Source organism: Carcharhinus amblyrhynchos, chromosome 6 (genome assembly GCF_965287045.1).
Source record: "Carcharhinus amblyrhynchos chromosome 6, sCarAmb.v2.hapA, whole genome shotgun sequence".
NCBI classification, from domain to species: domain Eukaryota; kingdom Metazoa; phylum Chordata; class Chondrichthyes; order Carcharhiniformes; family Carcharhinidae; genus Carcharhinus; species Carcharhinus amblyrhynchos.
In genome coordinates, this window is record NC_137329.1 from 97,234,144 (window position 1) to 97,253,324 (window position 19,181).

Consider the following 19,181-nt stretch of genomic DNA (forward strand, 5'->3'; position numbering starts at 1 on the left):
ATAGCCTTACAGTATGTAGTGCCTTCAGCCATTTCATGAAGTCATATAGAGTGAGCTGAATTGTGTGTGATGCTGGGGACATCAGGAGGAGGCAGAGGTGAATCATCCACTTTACAATTGTGGTTGAAGATGGTTGTAAATGCTTTAGCTTTTTGTACTGATGTGCTGATCTCCCCCATCATTGAGGGTGGGGATATTTGTAGAGTCCCCCCTTTCTCTTAATAGTTTAATTGCCCACCACCATACATGACTAGATCTGGCTGGACTGCAGAGCTCAGGTATGATCAATTGGTTGTGGAATTGCTTAGCTCTGTCCTCTGCCATTTCTATCAACTCCAGCACGACGCCACCATCAAACATATCTATCCTCATCACCCTGTCAGCATTCCAGGCAGCATGGTGGGACAGAAGTTAGCGCTGCTGCCAGGGACTTTGGTTTAATTCCAGCCTTGGATCACTGTCCGTACGGAGTTTGCACTTCTCCCCGTGTTTGCGTAAGTTTTCTCCCGGGTACACTGGCTTCCTCCCACAGTCCAAAAATGCGTGGGTTAGGTTGATTGGCCATGCTAAATTGACCCTAGTGTCAGGGGGCTTAGTAGGGAAAATACGAGGGGTTATGAAAATAGGGCCCAAGTGGGATTGTAGTCGGTGCAAACTCGACGGGTGAATGGCCTTCTTTTACACAGTAGGGATTCTATGACTGTTTCCTCTGTGATCAACTCCATCTCCAATCCTCCCTCACCTGCAACTCCTCATCCCTTTCCACATCACTTTCCTAAGCAATCACAATCCTGCGGTGCTCTTTTACCCCATTCCTCACCATTAAGACCCCAAACACTCCTTTCAAGTGAAGTAGTGATTCAGTTCCACCTCCTTCAATATAGTCGACTGTATTTGCTGCTCATAATGACTGATTTGCAGAACACCTTCACTCGGTCTGCAAGCATGACCTCAATCCTCCTGTCGCTTGCCATTTCAATTCACCATATTGCTCTCATGCCCACATATCCATTCTTGGTCTGCTGCAATACCTGGAGGAACAGTAACTCGTCTTCTGATTAGACACTTTACAGCCTTCTGGACTTAACATTGAGTTCAACAACTTCAGACCATGAACTCTCTCTTCTATTTCAATCTTGTTTTTATCTTAATTTTTTTCTCCAACTACCCCCACCTGCCCGCCCGCCAGCCAGGGCCATCTGTAACTCATTCTTATGTTTTACTTTCGCAGATCACTGATCCTTCTTCTGCTGTTAACACATTTTGCTATCTTACCCTTATGCCATGTCCAGGAGATCATTGTCAAATGTTGTCGGAACTCCCACCTGACGTTCAATTGCACTTCGCCTGCTCCACCCCTTCTTCGAGAGCATAAAACCCATCACATTTCTACTTCCCTTCAGCTCAGAAAAAGTCAAACTCGAAATGTTAATTCTGTTTCTCTTGCCATAAATGCTGTGAAAAGTCTGACAACACCAGGTTTAAGTCCAACCAATTTATTTGATAGTAAACTCACAAGCTTGAGGTTAAGCTCTTCTTCAGGTGAATGGAGAGTTCTGGCCTCAGAGCATATAAAGCACAGACAGTTTACAGATTACTGATTAGAATGTGAATCTAGGGAGTTAGGTGTAAAGATGCGCATTCTAATCAGTAATCTGTAAACTGTCTGTGCTTTATATGCGCTGTCTGAGGCCAGAACTCTCCATTCACCTGAAGAAGAGCTTAACTTCAAAAGCTTGTGAGTTTACTATCAAATAAATCAGATGGACTTAAACCCGGTGTTGTCAGACTTTTTACCGTGTTTACCCCAGTCCAATGCTGGCATATCCACATCATGGCCATAAATGCTGCCAGACCTGCTGAGTTTTTCGAGCTCTTTCTTGTTTTACAATAAAGTTATTGTTGTTCTTATTTATTTAGGGGAGGTGAGTGGAATCCACGGAAACGTTGTGTGACGTAAGAAATTCAGTTAGATAGAGGAGTGTGTTGGTGGTGGTTAATGGTAACTGGCTGGGCCTCTGTTCAGGGAAGAAGCAATGGATTATCAAAAAGAAAGGAATATTTGCAGCACAAAGCTATTCAGCCCATTGTGACTCCATGGCAACTGAAAGAGTCATCCATTTTAATTCCACCTCCAGCTCTTTATCCATAGCCCTGTAAGTTATGCCAACTCGAGTGCATATACAAATGATCTTTAAAAGTGATAAGGATTCATGCCTCTAGCATCCTTTAAGCTAAGCTGTGAGTCTGACCACCCCTCCCCTCACCCACCTCTGGGTGACACTCAATTCTCTTTAAGTCTTTCTACCAATTACTTTTAAATCTACGTCCCCTCTGGTTACTGACCTTAAAAGAAATATGTACTTTCGTTTCTCACAACTTCTCATAACTTGATGCACCTCAATTAAACTTCCCCTCTGCCTCCCATTCCAAAACAAACAATGCAACCTTTTCTCATAGATAAAAATCTCCATTCCTGCCAGCATCTACGTAAATGTCTCCTATATCTTCTCTACTTCAATCATACCTTACCTGTAACGTGATGACCAGAACAGTAAATTTGGCATATCCACTATGACTCTCACCAATTTTTACAGATGCACTATAGAATGCGTCTGGCTCCTGCTTGGACCAAGACAGCAAGAAACTAAATAGGGTTGTGTACAGAGCCCAGTCCATAACACAAACTAACCTCCCATCCATTGACTCCATCTACATTTCCTTCGCTCCCTTGGAAAAACAGCCAGGATAGTCAAGGGCCCCATGCATCCCGGAAATACTCTCTTCCACCTTTTTCTGTTGGCAAAAAGATACAAAAGTCTGAGAACCTGTACCAACCGACTCAAGAACAGCTGCCACCCTATTGCCATCAGACTTTTGAATGGACCTACCTTATATTGAGCTGATCTTTTGCCTGTATTCTGTGTATTTTGCACCCTTTTCTCCCCTATGTACGGTATATTTTGTCTATACAGCACGCAAGAAACAATACTACTTTGTATCAAAATGCACGTGACAGTAATAAATTAAAAGAACAGTACACAATATTCCAGGCTGTGGCAAGTATTTTACACAATTTGAGCACGATCTCAGATGATATTGTTTAAATCCAAGTTTGTCACTTACCATGAATGGCCTAACCACACATTTCTAAATTGTAAACCAACTACCAACACTGTTTATTTAACTTTCAGGGTTCGATGTTTGTAAATTATTTAGGTCAGTCAAGCAAACGTTAAAACTCGAAGGACATCAAGCTGAAACATGAATTGTTTCTCTCTCCATAGATGCTGCCTTACGTGCTGAGTTTTTCCAGCAGTTTCTGTTTGATTTCAGCGTCGCAGTATTTTTTCGCCCGTGCAGTGAAGGTAATTGAAGAATTTGATCCTGTGCTGCCCGGCACTCCGCGAGGGACAGCGGATACAGAATTCTTTCAGCACCGGAGGCACGGATCCCTGTGTGGGGTTTATCTTTTTTGGTGTCTCTCTGAGGCTGGTTGAATATTGAACTGAGGGCGCTGTACGTCTGGCTGCGGAGCCGGCCACGTGTATCGCTGCGAGCGCTTCCGGGTGGGAGGGCGCGAGCTCGGAGCCTCCCAACGGCCGGCGCGAGGCGGCGGAGAGCGGACGGCGGACAGGTGAGTGAGAGCGATCCCTACCCCCACCCGGGACAGGACAGGTAAAAGAGAGAGATCCCCACCCCCTCCTGGGACAGGACAGGTAAAAGAGAGAGATCCCCATCCCCTCCCGGGACAGGACAGGTGAGAGAGAGAGATCCCCACCCCCACCCGGGGCAGGACAGGTGAGAGAGAGGGATCCCCACCCCCACCTGTGACAGGACAGGTGAGTGAGAGAGATCCCCACCCCTACCCGGGACAGGACAGGTGAGAGAGAGATCCCCACCCCCACCCGGGACAGGACAGGTGAGAGAGAGATCCCCACCCCCACCCGGGACAGGACAGGTGAGAGAGCGATCCCCACCCGGGACAGGACAGGTAAAAGAGAGAGATGCCCACCTCCTCCTGGGACAGGACAGGTAAAAGAGAGAGATCCCCACCCCCTCCCGGGACAGGACAGGTAAAAGAGAGAGATGCCCATCCCCTCCCGGGACAGGACAGATGAGAGAGAGAGAGATCCCCACCCCCACCTGGGGCAGGACAGGTGAGAGAGAGAGATCCCCACCCCCACCCGGGCAGGACAAGTGAGATAGAGAGATCCCCACCCCCACCTGTGACAGGACAGGTGAGTGAGAGAGATCCCCACCTCCTCCCAGGACAGGACAGGTGAGTGAGAGATTCCCCCCCCCCCCACCCAGAACAGGACAAGTGAGAGAGTGATCCCCTTACCCACCTGGGACAGGACAGGTGAGAGAGAGATCCCCTCACCCACCCGGGGCAGCACAGGTGAGAGAGAGAGAGATCCCCTCACCTACCCGGGGCAGCACAGGTGAGAGAGAGATCCCCTCACCCAGCCGGGGCAGGACAGGTGAGAGAGAGAGAGATCCCCTCACCACCCGGGGCAGGACAGGTGAGAGAGAGAGATCCCCTCACCCACACCCACCCTCGGACAGGACGGGTGAGAGAGATCCTCTCACCCACTCGGGACAGGACAGGTGAGAGAGAGAGATCCCCACCCCCCATCCCTCCCATCTACCCCCCACACATGGGCGATCAACCTCTCCCCCTCATGTCTGCACACAGGTGGTCAATGCCCTCCCCTCTCTTTCTTCCCTCCCCGCTGCACCGGCTGCACATAGGTAGCAGCCCTCACCTCTCCCAGGCCATGCAGGTAAACAGGTGAGTTATTGTCCATGTTGGTGACATTTACGATGTGGGTATGCCGGCGTTGGACTGGCGTAAACACAGTAAAAAGTCTGACAACACCAGGTTTTAGTCCAACTGATTTATTTGATAATAGACTCACAAGCTTTTGAGGTTAGTCCCTTCATCAGGTGAATGGAGAGTTCTGGCCTCAGACAGAGCATATAATCTCTAAACTGTATAATCAGTAATCTCGAAACTGCTTTATATGCTCTGTCTGAGGCCAGAACTCTCCATTCACCTGACGAAGGGACTAACCCCGAAAGCTTGTGAGTCTATTATCAAATAAATCGGTTGGACTAAAACTTGGTGTTGTCAGACTTTTTATGGTGACATTTACAGCAGAAGGCTGAGGGTGTGAGTCCTGTCCTGGGATTCTAGAGTAGTTTTGACTTGGATGGTTGCAACACTCACCTACGTGGTCTGAACATTGTTGTCTTCTATCTTGTTGAAAATGACATTCAATATAATGGAACAGAAAAAGCAGGCTAGTAAACCTAAAATAACAGATGTATTTCAGGTGATCTGATTCAGCTTTTTTCCAGTTTCTAATTGCTTTAATGTATCAAATGTCTGCCATGACAAAATCTGCAGAAGCATTTTATCTCCAAAGTGGAGTTCCTTGTCAAGTAATGCATTATACTTTCTCTTTTAAAACTTTTTAGCTTCCTCGAACCAAATGTTATAACTATTGTTTAGACAACTTTCCCATTAAATATAAATATACATTTCTCAATGGATCTACTTCATAGGCCAATACTCTACCTTGTTTAAAATAAAAACAAAATACTGCGAAATGCTGGAATTTGAAACAAAAACAGAAAATGCTGGAAAATCTCAGCAGGTCTGACAGCATCTGTGAATAGAGAATAGAGCCAACGTTTCGAGTCTGGATGACCCTTTGTCAGAGCCAAACACTACCTTGTTTGACTGGTTTGATGATCTTGTCCTTCTGGTTTTCAGTAACTCTTTTGCCAAGAGACAGGCTGTGTCAATCGCTAGCATATATAGAAAGGTTTATTCACCAGTACTTAAGACCCTTTTAAATTTTAGTCATGGAATGCAATGAAAGGGTCGTTGGCCCATGAACATTTTTCTACAGGGAGCAACTAAGGCAAAAACCATTGCATTCTTTTCAGTGGCAAATTTGGATAAATATTCAAAGTACAGGGATTTGGGGAGAATGTGGGGGCAGACACTTGAATTAGCTTAGACAGATACAATACATATTTTGCTCAAAGTGTTGAGATAGAGCTAAGGATGATGCTTTTCAGTTTCAGTTTGCTGTAAACATTTGATGTTATTTGTTTATATATATAGATGGACCAAATGTCCTGTAAAGCTGAATGGGATTTTTTTTTGGCATTTTCCCTGGCCTGTATTATAATATGCATCGGTAGACACCAGTCTTTTTTTCTGCCCAAATGCTGGTAACAATTTTACCATGGGGTATGACGGCTAAGCTAATTTCTGGTATTAGGGCAAAATACTGTGGTTGCTAGGATCTGAAACAACATCAGAATGTGCTGCAGAAATTCAGCAGTTCTGGCAACATCTGTGGAAAGAGAATAGAGCCAATGTTTTGAGTCTGGATGACCCTTCGAAAGGTCATTTGACTTGAAACAGCTCTATTCGCTCCCCACAGATGCTGTCAGACCTGCTGAGTTTCTTCAGCACATTTATTTTAATGCAGCATGCATTAAGGACCTCGGGGTCCTTGTGCATAAGTTGCAAAAACCCAGCCTGCAGGTGCAGCAGGTGGTCAGGAAGGCAAATGGGATGCTGGCCTTCATAGCGAGGGGGATTGAATAGAAAAGTAGGGAGGTCTTGCGGCAGCTGTACAGGGCACTGGTGAGGCCACAGCTGGAGTACTGTGTGCAGTTTTGGTCGCCGCACTTACGCAAGGATATTTTGGCCTTGGAGGGAGTGCAGAGGAGGTTTACTAGGCTGATTCCGGAGTTGAGGGGGTTGAACTATGAGGAGAGGCTGAATAAACTAGGCTTGTACTCGTTAGAGTTTAGAAGAATGAGGGGAGATCTCATTGAGACGTATAAGATGATGAATGGGATGGATAGGATAGAGGTGGAGAGGCTCTTCCCACTCAGAAAGGACAGTAGGAGTAGGGGGCACAGCCTCAAGATAAAGGGGGGGGCGGTTTAGAACGGAGTTGAGGAGGAACTTCTTCACTCAAAGGGTGGTGAATCTTTGGAATTCTCTGCCCGTTGAAGTGGTGGGGGCTGCCTCGCTAAATATTTTTAAGACGCGGGTTGATAGGTTTTTGATAGGCAAGGGGATTAAGGGTTATGGGGAGAGGGCGGGAATGTGGAACTGAGACACGACAGATCAGCTATGATCTTATTGAATGGTGGGGCAGGCTCGAAGGGCTAGATGGCCTACTCCTGCTCCTATTTTCTTATGTTCTTATGTTCTTCTTGCTGGTATTTTCCAACATTTACATATACACTTTCCATCAGCAGTCCTAAGTCAATAATTAGAAGCTTCTGCTCACCTCCTCAGTTTACTCGTTTTACCTCCCTATTTGCAGCATTTATCAGTGTTCCTTCTCCAGTGGAAAAGCAAACAGGTATCATTGGTTAACAGGCAATTGCTCTCCCAATGGCTCAGTTATTAAAGAACACATGCTGCTGATCAGTGCAAACCATTAGGTCCCAGGTTCAATGTCAGTTTTGTGTTTATAAATGCAAACATGAAACTCCAGTTTGTAATCCATACCTTACCCAGAATGTTGAGATGTAGCTAGGATAGCTTGGTGTAATGATTTATTCTGTTACAATTTATTCAAAATATGTAGATGGACCATGTCCGAATAAATGGAAGGATGGCTACTTTGCTGAATTTTCTCATGTTTTTGTTATTCTGCATCCTGCAGATCGGTACAGACTATGTGGGCAAGGCACTCAAGCAAAATAATTGAAAAATGAGTTTCAGAAGATTCATATGTGGCTTGTGGAGTACAGATTGGGTAATTGATTTAGAATCTTGCTTTAGCTCTGGTCTAGGCTTTTGTGGAAAAAAACTGGTTATAATGTAGTACAATTAGACATGAATTCTGATGAATTATCTATTGAGAAAAGCCAAATAATGAACTTATGTTATACTATTATACTATTTGTAAAGATCCAGGAATGAATTGTTACATGGATGAACATCCCGGTGTTACATTTTACTTTTACACTACAGTGAGGTGCCTAGTATCAGTCTACCAACCACATGGAAAGCAGCAATAAATACAGTAAATGAAGCTCCAGCATTTTAAATCTAAAATGTGTTTGTTTAGAACTTTTGGAACTTGGAAGACATAACGTGGTGGCAGTGAATGTCAGTGAGTAAAAAGAGAGATATTTTAGATGAATGTAATGCTAGATTAGTTTGTAAAAGTCAATCTGCATTGATACCTGAGAGAGAAAATCTGAGTGAACTGTGTGAAAATGAAATGACTGTTGCCACAGCAATTGCATAGTTGCAGCCTCTAATGAGTTGAAAAGCTGGTGATGTCACTGAGACATTTGAGAAGTTTAATTGAAAGTGCAGATTGACATTCAGTATGTTTCTAAAAGGCGCTACTGAAGAGGAAAGGATCAGCTGCATTTTTCTTTCATCAGGAAAAAATGGGTTAAATTTGTTTACTAGCTGGGAGACAAGACATGGAAGCAGGCCCTGTGGCCCAACTTGTCCATGCCTCCTTTTTTTTTAACAACTAAGCCAGTCCCAATTGCCCATGAGTGGCTCATCCCTCTATACCCATCTGATGCATGTAACTGTCTAAATGCTTTTTAAAAGACAAAATTGTACCCACCTCTACTACTACTTCTGGCAGCTTGTTCCAGACACTCCTCACCCTCTGTGTGAAAAAATTTCCCCTCTGAACCCTTTTGTATCTCACCCCTCTCATCTTAAACCTATGCCCTTAAGTTTTAGACTCCCCTACCTTTAGGAAAAGATATTGACTGGCTGATCTATGCCCCTTGTTGTGGACCTTTATGCAATCACCACTAAGCCTCCTATGCTCCAGAGAAAAAAGTCCCAGTCTATCCAACCACTCCTTATAACTCAAACCATCAAGTCCCGAGTAAATCTTTTCTGCACTCTTTCTAGCTTAACAAAATCCTTTGTATAATAGGCTGACCAGAACTGTACACAGTATTCCAAGCGTGGCCTTACCAATGTCTTGTACAGCTTCAACAACATGCCCAACTCCTGTATTCAATGTTCTGACCAATGAAATTAAGCATGCCAAAAGCCTTCTTCACCGCTCTGTCCGCCAGTGACTCCACTTTCAAGGAGCTATGAACTTGTATCCCTAGATCTCTTTGTTCTATAATTCTTCCCAACATCCTACCATTAACTGTGTAAGCCCTGCCATGATTTGATCTACCAAAATGCATCACCTTGCATTTATCTAAATTAAACTCAATCTGCCGTTCATCAGCCCACTGGCCCAATTGGTCAAGATCCTGTTGTAATCCTAGATAACTTTTTTCACTGTCCATTAGAGTGAGAATGACAATAAAAACAAAGATAAAATTTTTGAAAAATTCATCACACATTTCCAGCCAAAGTCAAAACATCAGATCCACTGATATGAATTTCAAAGTCCGAGGGAGGAACCAGGTGAACCTGTTGACAATCCCATAATGAGGTTGAAAATGCAGCCAGAAAATGTAAATTCAAGGGAACAGATGAAAGGCGGATAGAAAAATTAATTTGGGGTTCTGTACACCCTGTAGTACAAAAAGATGTAATTGGGAAAAAAACAAGCTCACGCTATCACAAGTTGTACACACTTCTAGAGCACATGAAGCCATGAGTAGACAGGTGAAGATGCTGACAACTCAAATGACTAGCCTTTAGTTTAGTCAAGAATTGATGCAGGTTGATGCAGTGAAACAGCAATAAAAGAATGCGTATCACACAGGGAGAAAGATGTGCAAAAGCTGTGGATGACAACATGAGATCACAAATAAAAGGAAATATCATAGAATGCTTAGAATACATTGCAGAAGGAGGTCATTTTGGCCCATTGAACCTGCACCGACCTCAATGCCATCCAGGCCCTATCCTTAACCATATGTATTTACCCTGCTAATCCCTCTGACATTAAGGGCAATTAAGCATCTCCAATCCAGCTAACGCACACATTTTTGGACTGTGGGAGGAAACTGGAGTTCCTGGAGGAAATCCACACGGACAGAGGGATAACATACAAACTTCACCCGAGGCCGGAATTGAACCCATGTCCCTGGCACTGTGAGGCAGCAGTGCTAAAAATCGTGTGACTATGCTGCCCAAATCCTGCATGTGGATTAAATTGTAGAGCATGTGGAAAGCACAATTACTGAGAAAAATGTGCAGAAAAAGGAAAGCAGATGGTCGATGAATGATCAGCGGCAGTGCAACAGGAAGAATGAGAAGAAAAAGAAACCAAAGTAGCCACACCTTGGAAAATGACAATGAGTTTGAGAACATAATAAACAGGAATCATACAACTGCACAAAATGTCTGGAAGCAGTAGTTCTCAGAGAAAATAAATTTGCATAACCATTCAGATTAGGAAGAGGATGAGAAATAAGAACAATACATCTGGATGTAAAGATTGATACTGGCCTCCAGAGTAATATCATTCCACTCGGACTGTACAAAAAGACTTTCCCTGAAAATTTGAAAGAAACTGATTATCAAAGGAATGATGCTGTGAAGTGGAGCAATGTCATGTTGATGTCATGTGGTGGAATTAAAATTCTATAGCTAGGAACAAACTAAATCAAATGATTGCTGAAAGGAAAAGAGATTAAGCAAATAAATCAGCAATCCATCCACACACACCACGCACCCCCCCACCCCCCCAGTCACATACCAATAGAACTAAAAGGAAAACTTGGAAAAGGAAATTGATTGCTAGAGTTTGAGATCTGACAGATTGAATACATTTCATTGTGGTGAGAAAGAAGCCAAATGGATGGCTAGGAATTTGCCTGGATCCCAAAGAACTTAATAAGCGATTACCCTATTGCATGATTGGAAGAGCATGCCAGCACTGGCAAGAGCAAAGATTTTCATTAATCTTGATGCCAGAAATGGCTACTGTAATGTGAAGCTTGGTGAGGAATCTTAATTGTTGACAACATGCAACACAACCGTTCATTGGTACACATTCCTATGTCAACCATTTGGCTTTAAAATGAACCAGGAAGTCTTTGTTGGCTCCCCTTCATTATCAAAGGTGGCTGTTTAATGAGTGCATAGACTCCTCTGTTGTGAATTGTAATCTGACTGGAGCCCAACTGCAGACCTGCACAGCTTTCTACTCTGCGAGTAAGGATGAATATTCTGATTCTGTTGGGAATGTCCAGTCTTCCTAATTTGCCTTTGCCCGTAGCTACCTGTCTTCTTTGCAATTCAAAAGAAAAAATGCCACTATTGTGTATGCTCCCCAAATAGCTTTCTGTTGTGCATTATCCAGTCTGGTGGATATGCCACATTTCTAAAGGTATGCCTCTAAGTATTCCTTGCACCTTGATGTCTGCCTATCTCACAGGCATTACCAGAAGGTATCATGGTGAGAACCAAGGTCTTGATATTGGCAACAAATGGACTTGGTCATCATGAGAAACACAATCCAGCTTGTGTTCTCCATACCCACACTTAACAAAATGCAGATTGTGACTCTGATTATTCTCTTGTTAGCAGCAGAGTGAAGGTGCAACCCCAAAACTTTCACAGCTCTAAACAAGGTGGCCTGCCACACATCAACATCCAAATGATAGCAAATACCAATACTTCTCATTGTTACTAGAGTGATAACTAATTGCTAAGGGTTTACTAGGAAGCACTGATGCTGTTATTGATGAAGCTAGTATGTCATTAAGTTAAATTTTCCATAAAGCACCATTGGCATCATTATGTAAAAGTGGAAGCCGCAACGAGAACTGGTTTGAAATCTTCTCAGCTGAGATCATCTTAACATCATAGAATCATGCAATCCCTACTGTTCCGAAGGAGGCCATTTAGCTCATCGAGCCTGCACTGACAGCTATTCCACCCAGGCTGTGTGCTCGTAACCACACATACCCTGACTAATCCCCCTGACACTGAGGGTCATTGGAGCATGGCCAATCAACCTAACCTGCACATCTTTGGACTGTGGGAGGAAATGGCAGTACCCAGAGGAAACCCATGCAAACTCCACACAGACAGTCACCCAAGGCTAGAATTGAACCTGGGTCCCTGATGCTGTGAGGAGCAGTGCTAATCCTTGTGTCACTGTGCCACCTATGGGGAAGGCTTGTGTTGGGTCTTAATTAGAAGATCCATGTACTTGCAAACTGAGTGTACCTGGAAGCCGAGTGCAGTTTCTGTTCTGGCAGATCTACTGTGAATACAATCTTCTTCCACTAGTCACAGGAGAAGTATAAAGCAGTGGCTCCTAACTGCTGTGCCGTGACACAAAGAAGTGGGCAGGTGTGCCTTGGCTTTGGCTGCAGGCAGACTCTGAGCCCCAGTTGAGAAAATTCAACCACAGCAATGCCTCAGTGTATCTTTCAAGCCCACAATCTTTCCTTGCTTTCCATCTTCACCGCTGCTTTTGTTGCCTTTTCTTTAAAGTGCATTTTCCCAGCTGGCCAGAGCAGAGCAGATTCCTGGCATTCGGGGCAAAATCAAGGAGAAGTAACAAAACCAGCAGAGAGAGAATTCACAGGATGGAATGCTCAGGATTGTGGATATAAAGAAGAGGATCGTTTGCTCAGACCCAAAATGTACTCAGGGATGCAAATATTTTGTGGACAGCAATAGTCAAATTGATATATTCATTGCAGTTCCCCAAGCAGGGTTTGACTATTTAAGATTTAAGTTTTGAAGTTTAAATGTTTATTTATTAATGCCAAGAGTAGGCTTACATTAACAGTGCAGTGAAGTCACTGGGAAAATCCTGTTGTCACCACACTCTGGCACCTGTTCAGGTACACTGAGGGAGAATTTAGTATGGCCAATGCATCTAACCAGCACATCTTTTGGACTGTGGGAGGAAACCGGAGCACCTGAAGGAAACTCAAGCAGATGTAGGGCGAATGTGCAAACTCCACACAGACAGTGACCCAAAGCTGGGAATTGAACCCAGGTCCCTGGCGCTGTGAGGATGCAATGTTAACCACTGTGCCTCCTTAGTATAATTAATTTTTGGGAGTGGCAAGTTTTTATCTTCAGGTCAATCTGTTTGCTGTTGTGCTGTGCTGTTAATGTGTACGTTAACACACCCAACAATTAGTCAAGGAGAGGATGGTGAACCAAAGCAAAGTAAATCACAGTAGAGGAGCGCTGGAGCAAAATGTATTTAAGAGCGCCCAATTAGTTAAATACTAATTGGGATTAGGAAGTGGTTGTTCAGATGCTCATTAGGAACAGTCAGCTGTGGGTCAGTCTTCTCTGCAAATTTTTGTCCACATAACAACAAATGCTGGGGCTGTTCCCTCCCCTTGGCTCTTGGTCAGTTGCACAATGTGTTCAACCCATCAACTAAAATCTGCTTTTCATGAGCAATGCATAGCACAGATTGTGTGAAATAATGAAGCAACGTAAAGCTTGGGGAAAAGAGAAAGAGAGTTAACTTTTGAGTCCAGAAGAAGAACCATCTGGACTCCGTGAAATGTTATATGTGTTTCTCTCTCCACAGATGTTGCCAGACTAGCTGAGTTTTTCCAGCATTTTTTGTTATCATTTTCAATTCCAGATACTGTGGAAGACTGAGATGTGACAATAGGAATGGACTTGACTGTGATGTTCTGTCCTTTATTCTGCATATCTTTGTAACCTCTGCTTTTCAGCTTGTTTGAAATGCTTCAGTCTGTTACCCTAATGTTTGAAATAGTATGTTTAAGAGTAAATTGTACAGCCAAAATAGCGAAGTGAAAACTTTCTGGAAATGGAAGGAAATGTGTTAAGTTTTAAGATTTAAGAACCTTTTTCATATTTAAATCCTATTACCAATTCTGTGTACTCCGAGGGGGTTGTTCCCATCGATGATATATTACAAACTTGAGCAAGGTCTTTGGAATACTTCTTCAATTTAAAACCTTCTGCAGTGAAACAGTGATATCAAGGAGAAGGACAGAGTATTTTGAAACTGAAATTTCAGCTCCAGAATTTTTATTTTAGATTTTTAACTTGTCAACTGTTAAGTTGTGTGGGAATTCTTATTGTTTTATTTTTAAATTACCAAGGTCTGGTAATATAGAATGAGATAATGCTAATACATTTTTGGATATACCGATAAAAATGTGCATTTTCTTTAAAGCTATAATGAAATTTTTACAGACATTTGTATTTTTGAATGAATGTAATATATTGTAATTGCAAACACATGTAAAGTGATATTGATATTTGATCTTCGTAGGTGCATAGTGAAGGATGGATGATGATGAATTTGGAGGATTTGAGGTATGTATTAAAGTGTGCAGAATAAGTTAATGTGTAGCCTCAGACCCTGTCTTTTTGCAGGGTTAAATATTGGACATGTACCATATAAGTGATGGGTGGTACAATGTGGTGGAATAGTGTGGTTTGTTTTTGGAATCATGTTTTGAATTCAGCCCAGACAGATGGGAATAAAAATCTCAGCTAGCTTAAGGCAATGAAGGTTTGAATTGGGTTTTGGCAATCTTACTGCAGTTCCTAGAAGAAACTGGTACACAGAATTGCTTTCATATTTGTTATAAAGGACCTCATTCTGGCTAATTACCAAGACAAGGTGAATGTTAATTTCTTCTGGAGCTGCTTGTGGAGGGTAACCAAGTGTTTTTCTTGCACCTCCTTAGAGGCTGCCCTTATATTTAAGAAGGAACTCTCGATGCTAAGTTTTATGACAAATGCTTTGAATTGAATTTGATCTGAATTATATTTTTGTGGTTATCAAATGTAAATTGTTGCTATGAATGGAAACCATTTCTGCTTTTAACACACTTTGCCATTTGCAGACTCCAACTCAAAACATAGGGCCTGATTTTACCATTTTCATTCTAAGTGCCGAATCTGGGCTTAATTCAGAGCTGACTTAGAAATCTGCTTCCAGGCGTGCCCATATGCACACAGCCATCTCCAATCCCATTTGCACTGTGGGTGGGGCTTAGCATGGCCGAAATGATCGGAGCTGTGAACTGGGCATGTGCAGTTGGAAAAAAAATTGAACATTTAAGCCTATGTCAGATCGCTCCTGAGCTGCAGAAAGCAGAGAAAACAGCCTGGGAGCAATGGCCCCCACACACATTACTGTCCCCCTTATACCGCCCTGACCCACTACCCTCACACATCACTGTCCCCCTTATCTAAACCCCAATACCCACACACATCACTGTCCCCCATATCCATCCCCCATTACCCACACACATTACTGTCCCCCTTATCCATCCACCCCCACTACCCACATACATCACTGTCCCCTTTATCCAACCCCCGCAACCCAGACGGATCGCCACCCCTGCCCCCTACCCTCCCCACCGATCGCCACCCCCCCCACTCCCCCCTTCCACTAGAGATCCATCTGCCACCCCCTCCACCAGAGATCCATCTGTCCCCCCCACCTCTCCAGAGATCCATCTGCAGCCCCACCAGTGAGTGATCGGGCCTGCCCCCCCCACCCCCCGAGATACGTCTGACCAGCCTTCCTCCTTCCCCCACCCCCCCAGATAACAATCTGCCTCACTCTCCCTCACCCTCCCTCCCCAGCAACAAACTGGCCAAACCCCCTTCCCACTCCAGAGAATTGTGTGGCCTCACTCCCTCTTCCCTCCAGAGGAACATCTGATCCGCCTTCTTCTCCCCCACTACCAAACAATGGTCGGCTCGCCCCCTCCCACCCTCTCCCGCCAGAGATATAGCTGACCCACCTCCTTTCCCCCCGCCCCCCAGCCAGACAATGATCCAACCTCACTCCCCTCCTTCCCCCCCACCCCCCAACCAGAGAATGATCTGATCTGTCTCTCTCCTCTTCTTCCTCCTTCTCCTCCCCCTCCTCTCTCTCTCCTTTCTCCTCCCCCCACCCCCACCCCACCCCGATCTGAATCAGAGAGCCATTGGAAACATGGAATGCACTCTTCAGCAGCTGGAGCGCCTGATGCAGACTTTTATTCAGCAGTTCTATTACGGCGCGGTTCCTCATTGGCAAACACGGTGGTAAAGGGGGAAATGCTGATGAAGTTGGGTGGGCAATTTATTAATTCAATTTAAATGTATGCAAATACATTTAAATCACCATTGGGCCTGTTTTGGGCACGAAGATCGCCGCCATTCCCGGGTTTAGGTAAATTGGCAATCTGTGTGGATGTGGGTGCAGATCGTGATAATGGCCCTGAAAATGGATGCGAGGCAACGGTAAAATAGGGCACATAATGGATGAAAATTCCTTTCTTCCATTACCATGAAGATATATTATATCCCATTCTTTAGTACAACAGCAGGATTCTTTTTTCCTTTGTCCATATTAGCCAGTGTGTGAAATCCTTCACTTCTGAGCAATCGTGAAGTATGGCAAATGCATTGAGATTGCCCAGTTAATTTCAAATGACATTTTGCAGCCAACAGAGAGAAGGCGCCATCATTTGTTTTCAAAGAAGAAAGGATAATGTTTCAAAACTTAGTGTATAATCCAGAATTAAAAAACTACATCTTTTTCACCATCCGATTTGTGTTTAATGTGGTCTCCCATTGGAACGTGAGGGACTTGAAGCATACCATTGAAGATTGTACTTTATAGAAAGAGCCCTACGTAACTGTGCTCATGCCTGACCAGAGGAGTTGAACCCTTTGGTACCTCTGAACATTTAATTTACTATCTGAAGGCCTAAAATATATCAACGTGTGAATTAGGAGCAGGAGTAAGCCACTAGGCACCTCGAGCCTGCTCTCCAGTTCAATAAGATCATGGTTGATCTGATTTTAATCTCAAGACCTCATTCCCACCTACCTCTAATTACTTTTCACCCCCTTGCTTATCAATATTCTTTCCACCTCCGTCTTAAAAATATTCAAAGACCCTGCTTTCACTACCTTTTGAGGAAGAGAGTTCCAAAATGCAGAGAAAAATACCTCTGAATTTCTGTCTTAAATAGGCGACCCCTTTTTTTAAAGTTTTATTTTCTATTCATTCATGAGATATGGGGGTCACTGGCTGGGCCAGCATTTATTATCATCCCTAATTGCCCTTATGTTGTGTGGGCTTGCTAACCATTTCAGAGGGCATTTTTACAAATCAACCATATTGCTGTAGGTCCAGAGTCGCATGTAGGCCAAACTATGTAAAGATGGCCGATTTCCTTCCCTGAAGGACATTTGTGAACCAGATGGACTTTTCTACAATCATATTGGCTTCGTGATGATCATTAGACTTTTAATTCCAGATTTTTATTGAATTCAAACTTCACCATCTGCTGTAATGGGATTTGAACCCAGGTCTGCAGAGCACCACCCTGAATCTCTGGACAGTGACAATGCCACTATGCCGCCACCGCCTCCCCCACAAGTTCTGGATTTTTCCACAGGAAGAAGCATCCTTTTCACGTCGACTCTGTTAAGACCCTTCAGGATCTTATATATTTCAATCAAGTCAACTCTTATTCTTCTAGGCTCCAACCGACATAAGCCTAGCTTGTCTAACCTTCATTCATAAGAGAACCTCCCATTCTCGGTATTGGTATAATAAACCTTCTCTGAACTGCTTTTACGCATTTACAAGCTTCCTTGGGCACATGTAAATTGACTCTTGTATTAATCTTGGAGAAGATTCTCTCCTCCCACTTGGCTGGAACTGACATTTATTGAGTAAATTTTTCACATTGCAAGAGCCCATATCAGATTTGAAAAGGAAAAATCAATCAATGTTCCAGAGTGAAAGTTTTTCCAATAAATCTAAATAATTAGCAACTTGGCACAGCTCCTTTGATAGGGGATCTTCGCAGTTTTCTTCCTCTCTGCCCCTGCCCAAGCTTTAAGAAGTTGGCCAGTTCTCATAGCCAGCCCGGCTCAGACCCATTAACACAGCACAGACCACATATTGTAACTGCAATCTTGCTGGTTTATATGGTCTACTGTAGCACTGAACAGTGAATTTACCCACTGAGCCATCAAGGGAGGCATTATTTTTATTCAGTACAGTACAGAATGTTTTCATAGCTTTGTGTGCCTTGAAGGCATTGCGGCACAAAAACATTATTGTAGATGTGTGAAATTTAGATTACTCTTGGTGCTGTTGTTTTATTTGGTGTTTACACACATGGAAGAAAAAGCCATTTCTCGGACAACTGTTTGAAAAACAGTTTGGAAGCTAGCTTTGCATTGGTAGCAGAGGATTCATTCTATAATGAGCAACTGTGTTCAGAAGTGAAATATCGCATCAAGATATGATTTCAGAACATTTAACATGCCTAACTGCATTCAGCTGGACATTTATAAACTGGGTTCCAAGTCAGCCCCAAGCTAACTTCAACCAAACACTTTCTCATCTTTCATTTGGATTTGCATTTCTATTCTGAATAAATTCTGATGACTCTTCATTCCTTTGTTAAATATATTTAGGAAATAAGTTAGTTCTGCCAAATTGAACTGTGCTTTTTTAAAAAAAATGCTTAGGCAGCAGAGAGCTTTGAAGATGGTGAAATGGGAACACAGTCAATCTCGCCAGCCATACCCTGGGCAGCATTTTCTGCAGGTAAGTCAATCTTATTGATCTATTGGCTCTGTCCTGGTCACTTTGGACGTAGTTTAAATGGTATGTTTTGGCTTGCATATATTTTACATTGAATCTGAATTCTGAAGCTTGAGAACAGAGTAACTTTGTTGTACATAAAAATTATAGAAAGAAGATTCTTTTTGAAAAATTAATCTGTCATGAGGTATTTCGTTGCTTGAATTTAGAAGGTGACTGTCATGTGATGGCATAAATGGTTTATACTTCATAATCTGGCACTTGTCCATCCTGAATTGTACCATGTGCCTGGAGAGCTCGTGTTTGTTTAATAGATGTGTTATAATAATTAATTTTGCTCATGGGATATGTCTTGTGATCTTTTATATTTATGGTTCAGCACACTAATGTTTAAACTAGTTTTTAACCATGTTCACTTAGTACAGGCTGATTAACATTTCTTCCTGCCTTCAATGTCCCTCCTCGAAAAAATTGTGCACATGATATACAATGTTTAGTATTGTCAATGTATCAGCATATTTGGACTGCAGTACGAAAATTGCCATTCACTAATTTGATTCTTTACATATAGTGTCATAATTCTCTTCAGAAAATAGCTATCATCAAATTGGGGGTGCAGGGTGAGGGAGGCTGGTGGGGGGAGCATGGAGT

At 43.2% G+C, this 19,181-nt stretch overlaps 1 protein-coding gene across 3 annotated transcripts in view; it reads left to right on the forward strand.

Moving 5' to 3' along the window:
* The first annotated feature begins 3,541 nt into the window (after positions 1-3,541).
* The window catches only part of LOC145344149 (coiled-coil domain-containing protein 91-like), a 140,449-nt gene continuing 124,809 nt past the window's right edge, over positions 3,542-19,181 (forward strand). Inside the window, exons 1-4 of one of the 3 annotated variants that reach the window (XM_080191031.1) lie at positions 3,577-3,637; positions 7,710-7,802; positions 14,229-14,272; positions 18,455-18,533. In XM_080191031.1, the coding sequence (XP_080047157.1) occupies positions 14,243-14,272; positions 18,455-18,533 (109 nt within the window). In that variant the 5' untranslated portion in view covers positions 3,577-3,637; positions 7,710-7,802; positions 14,229-14,242. Of the gene's footprint in view, positions 3,638-7,709; positions 7,803-14,228; positions 14,273-18,454; positions 18,534-19,181 lie in introns of all 3 variants that reach the window. The other 2 variants (XM_080191030.1, XM_080191033.1) reach the window with 2 other exon arrangements.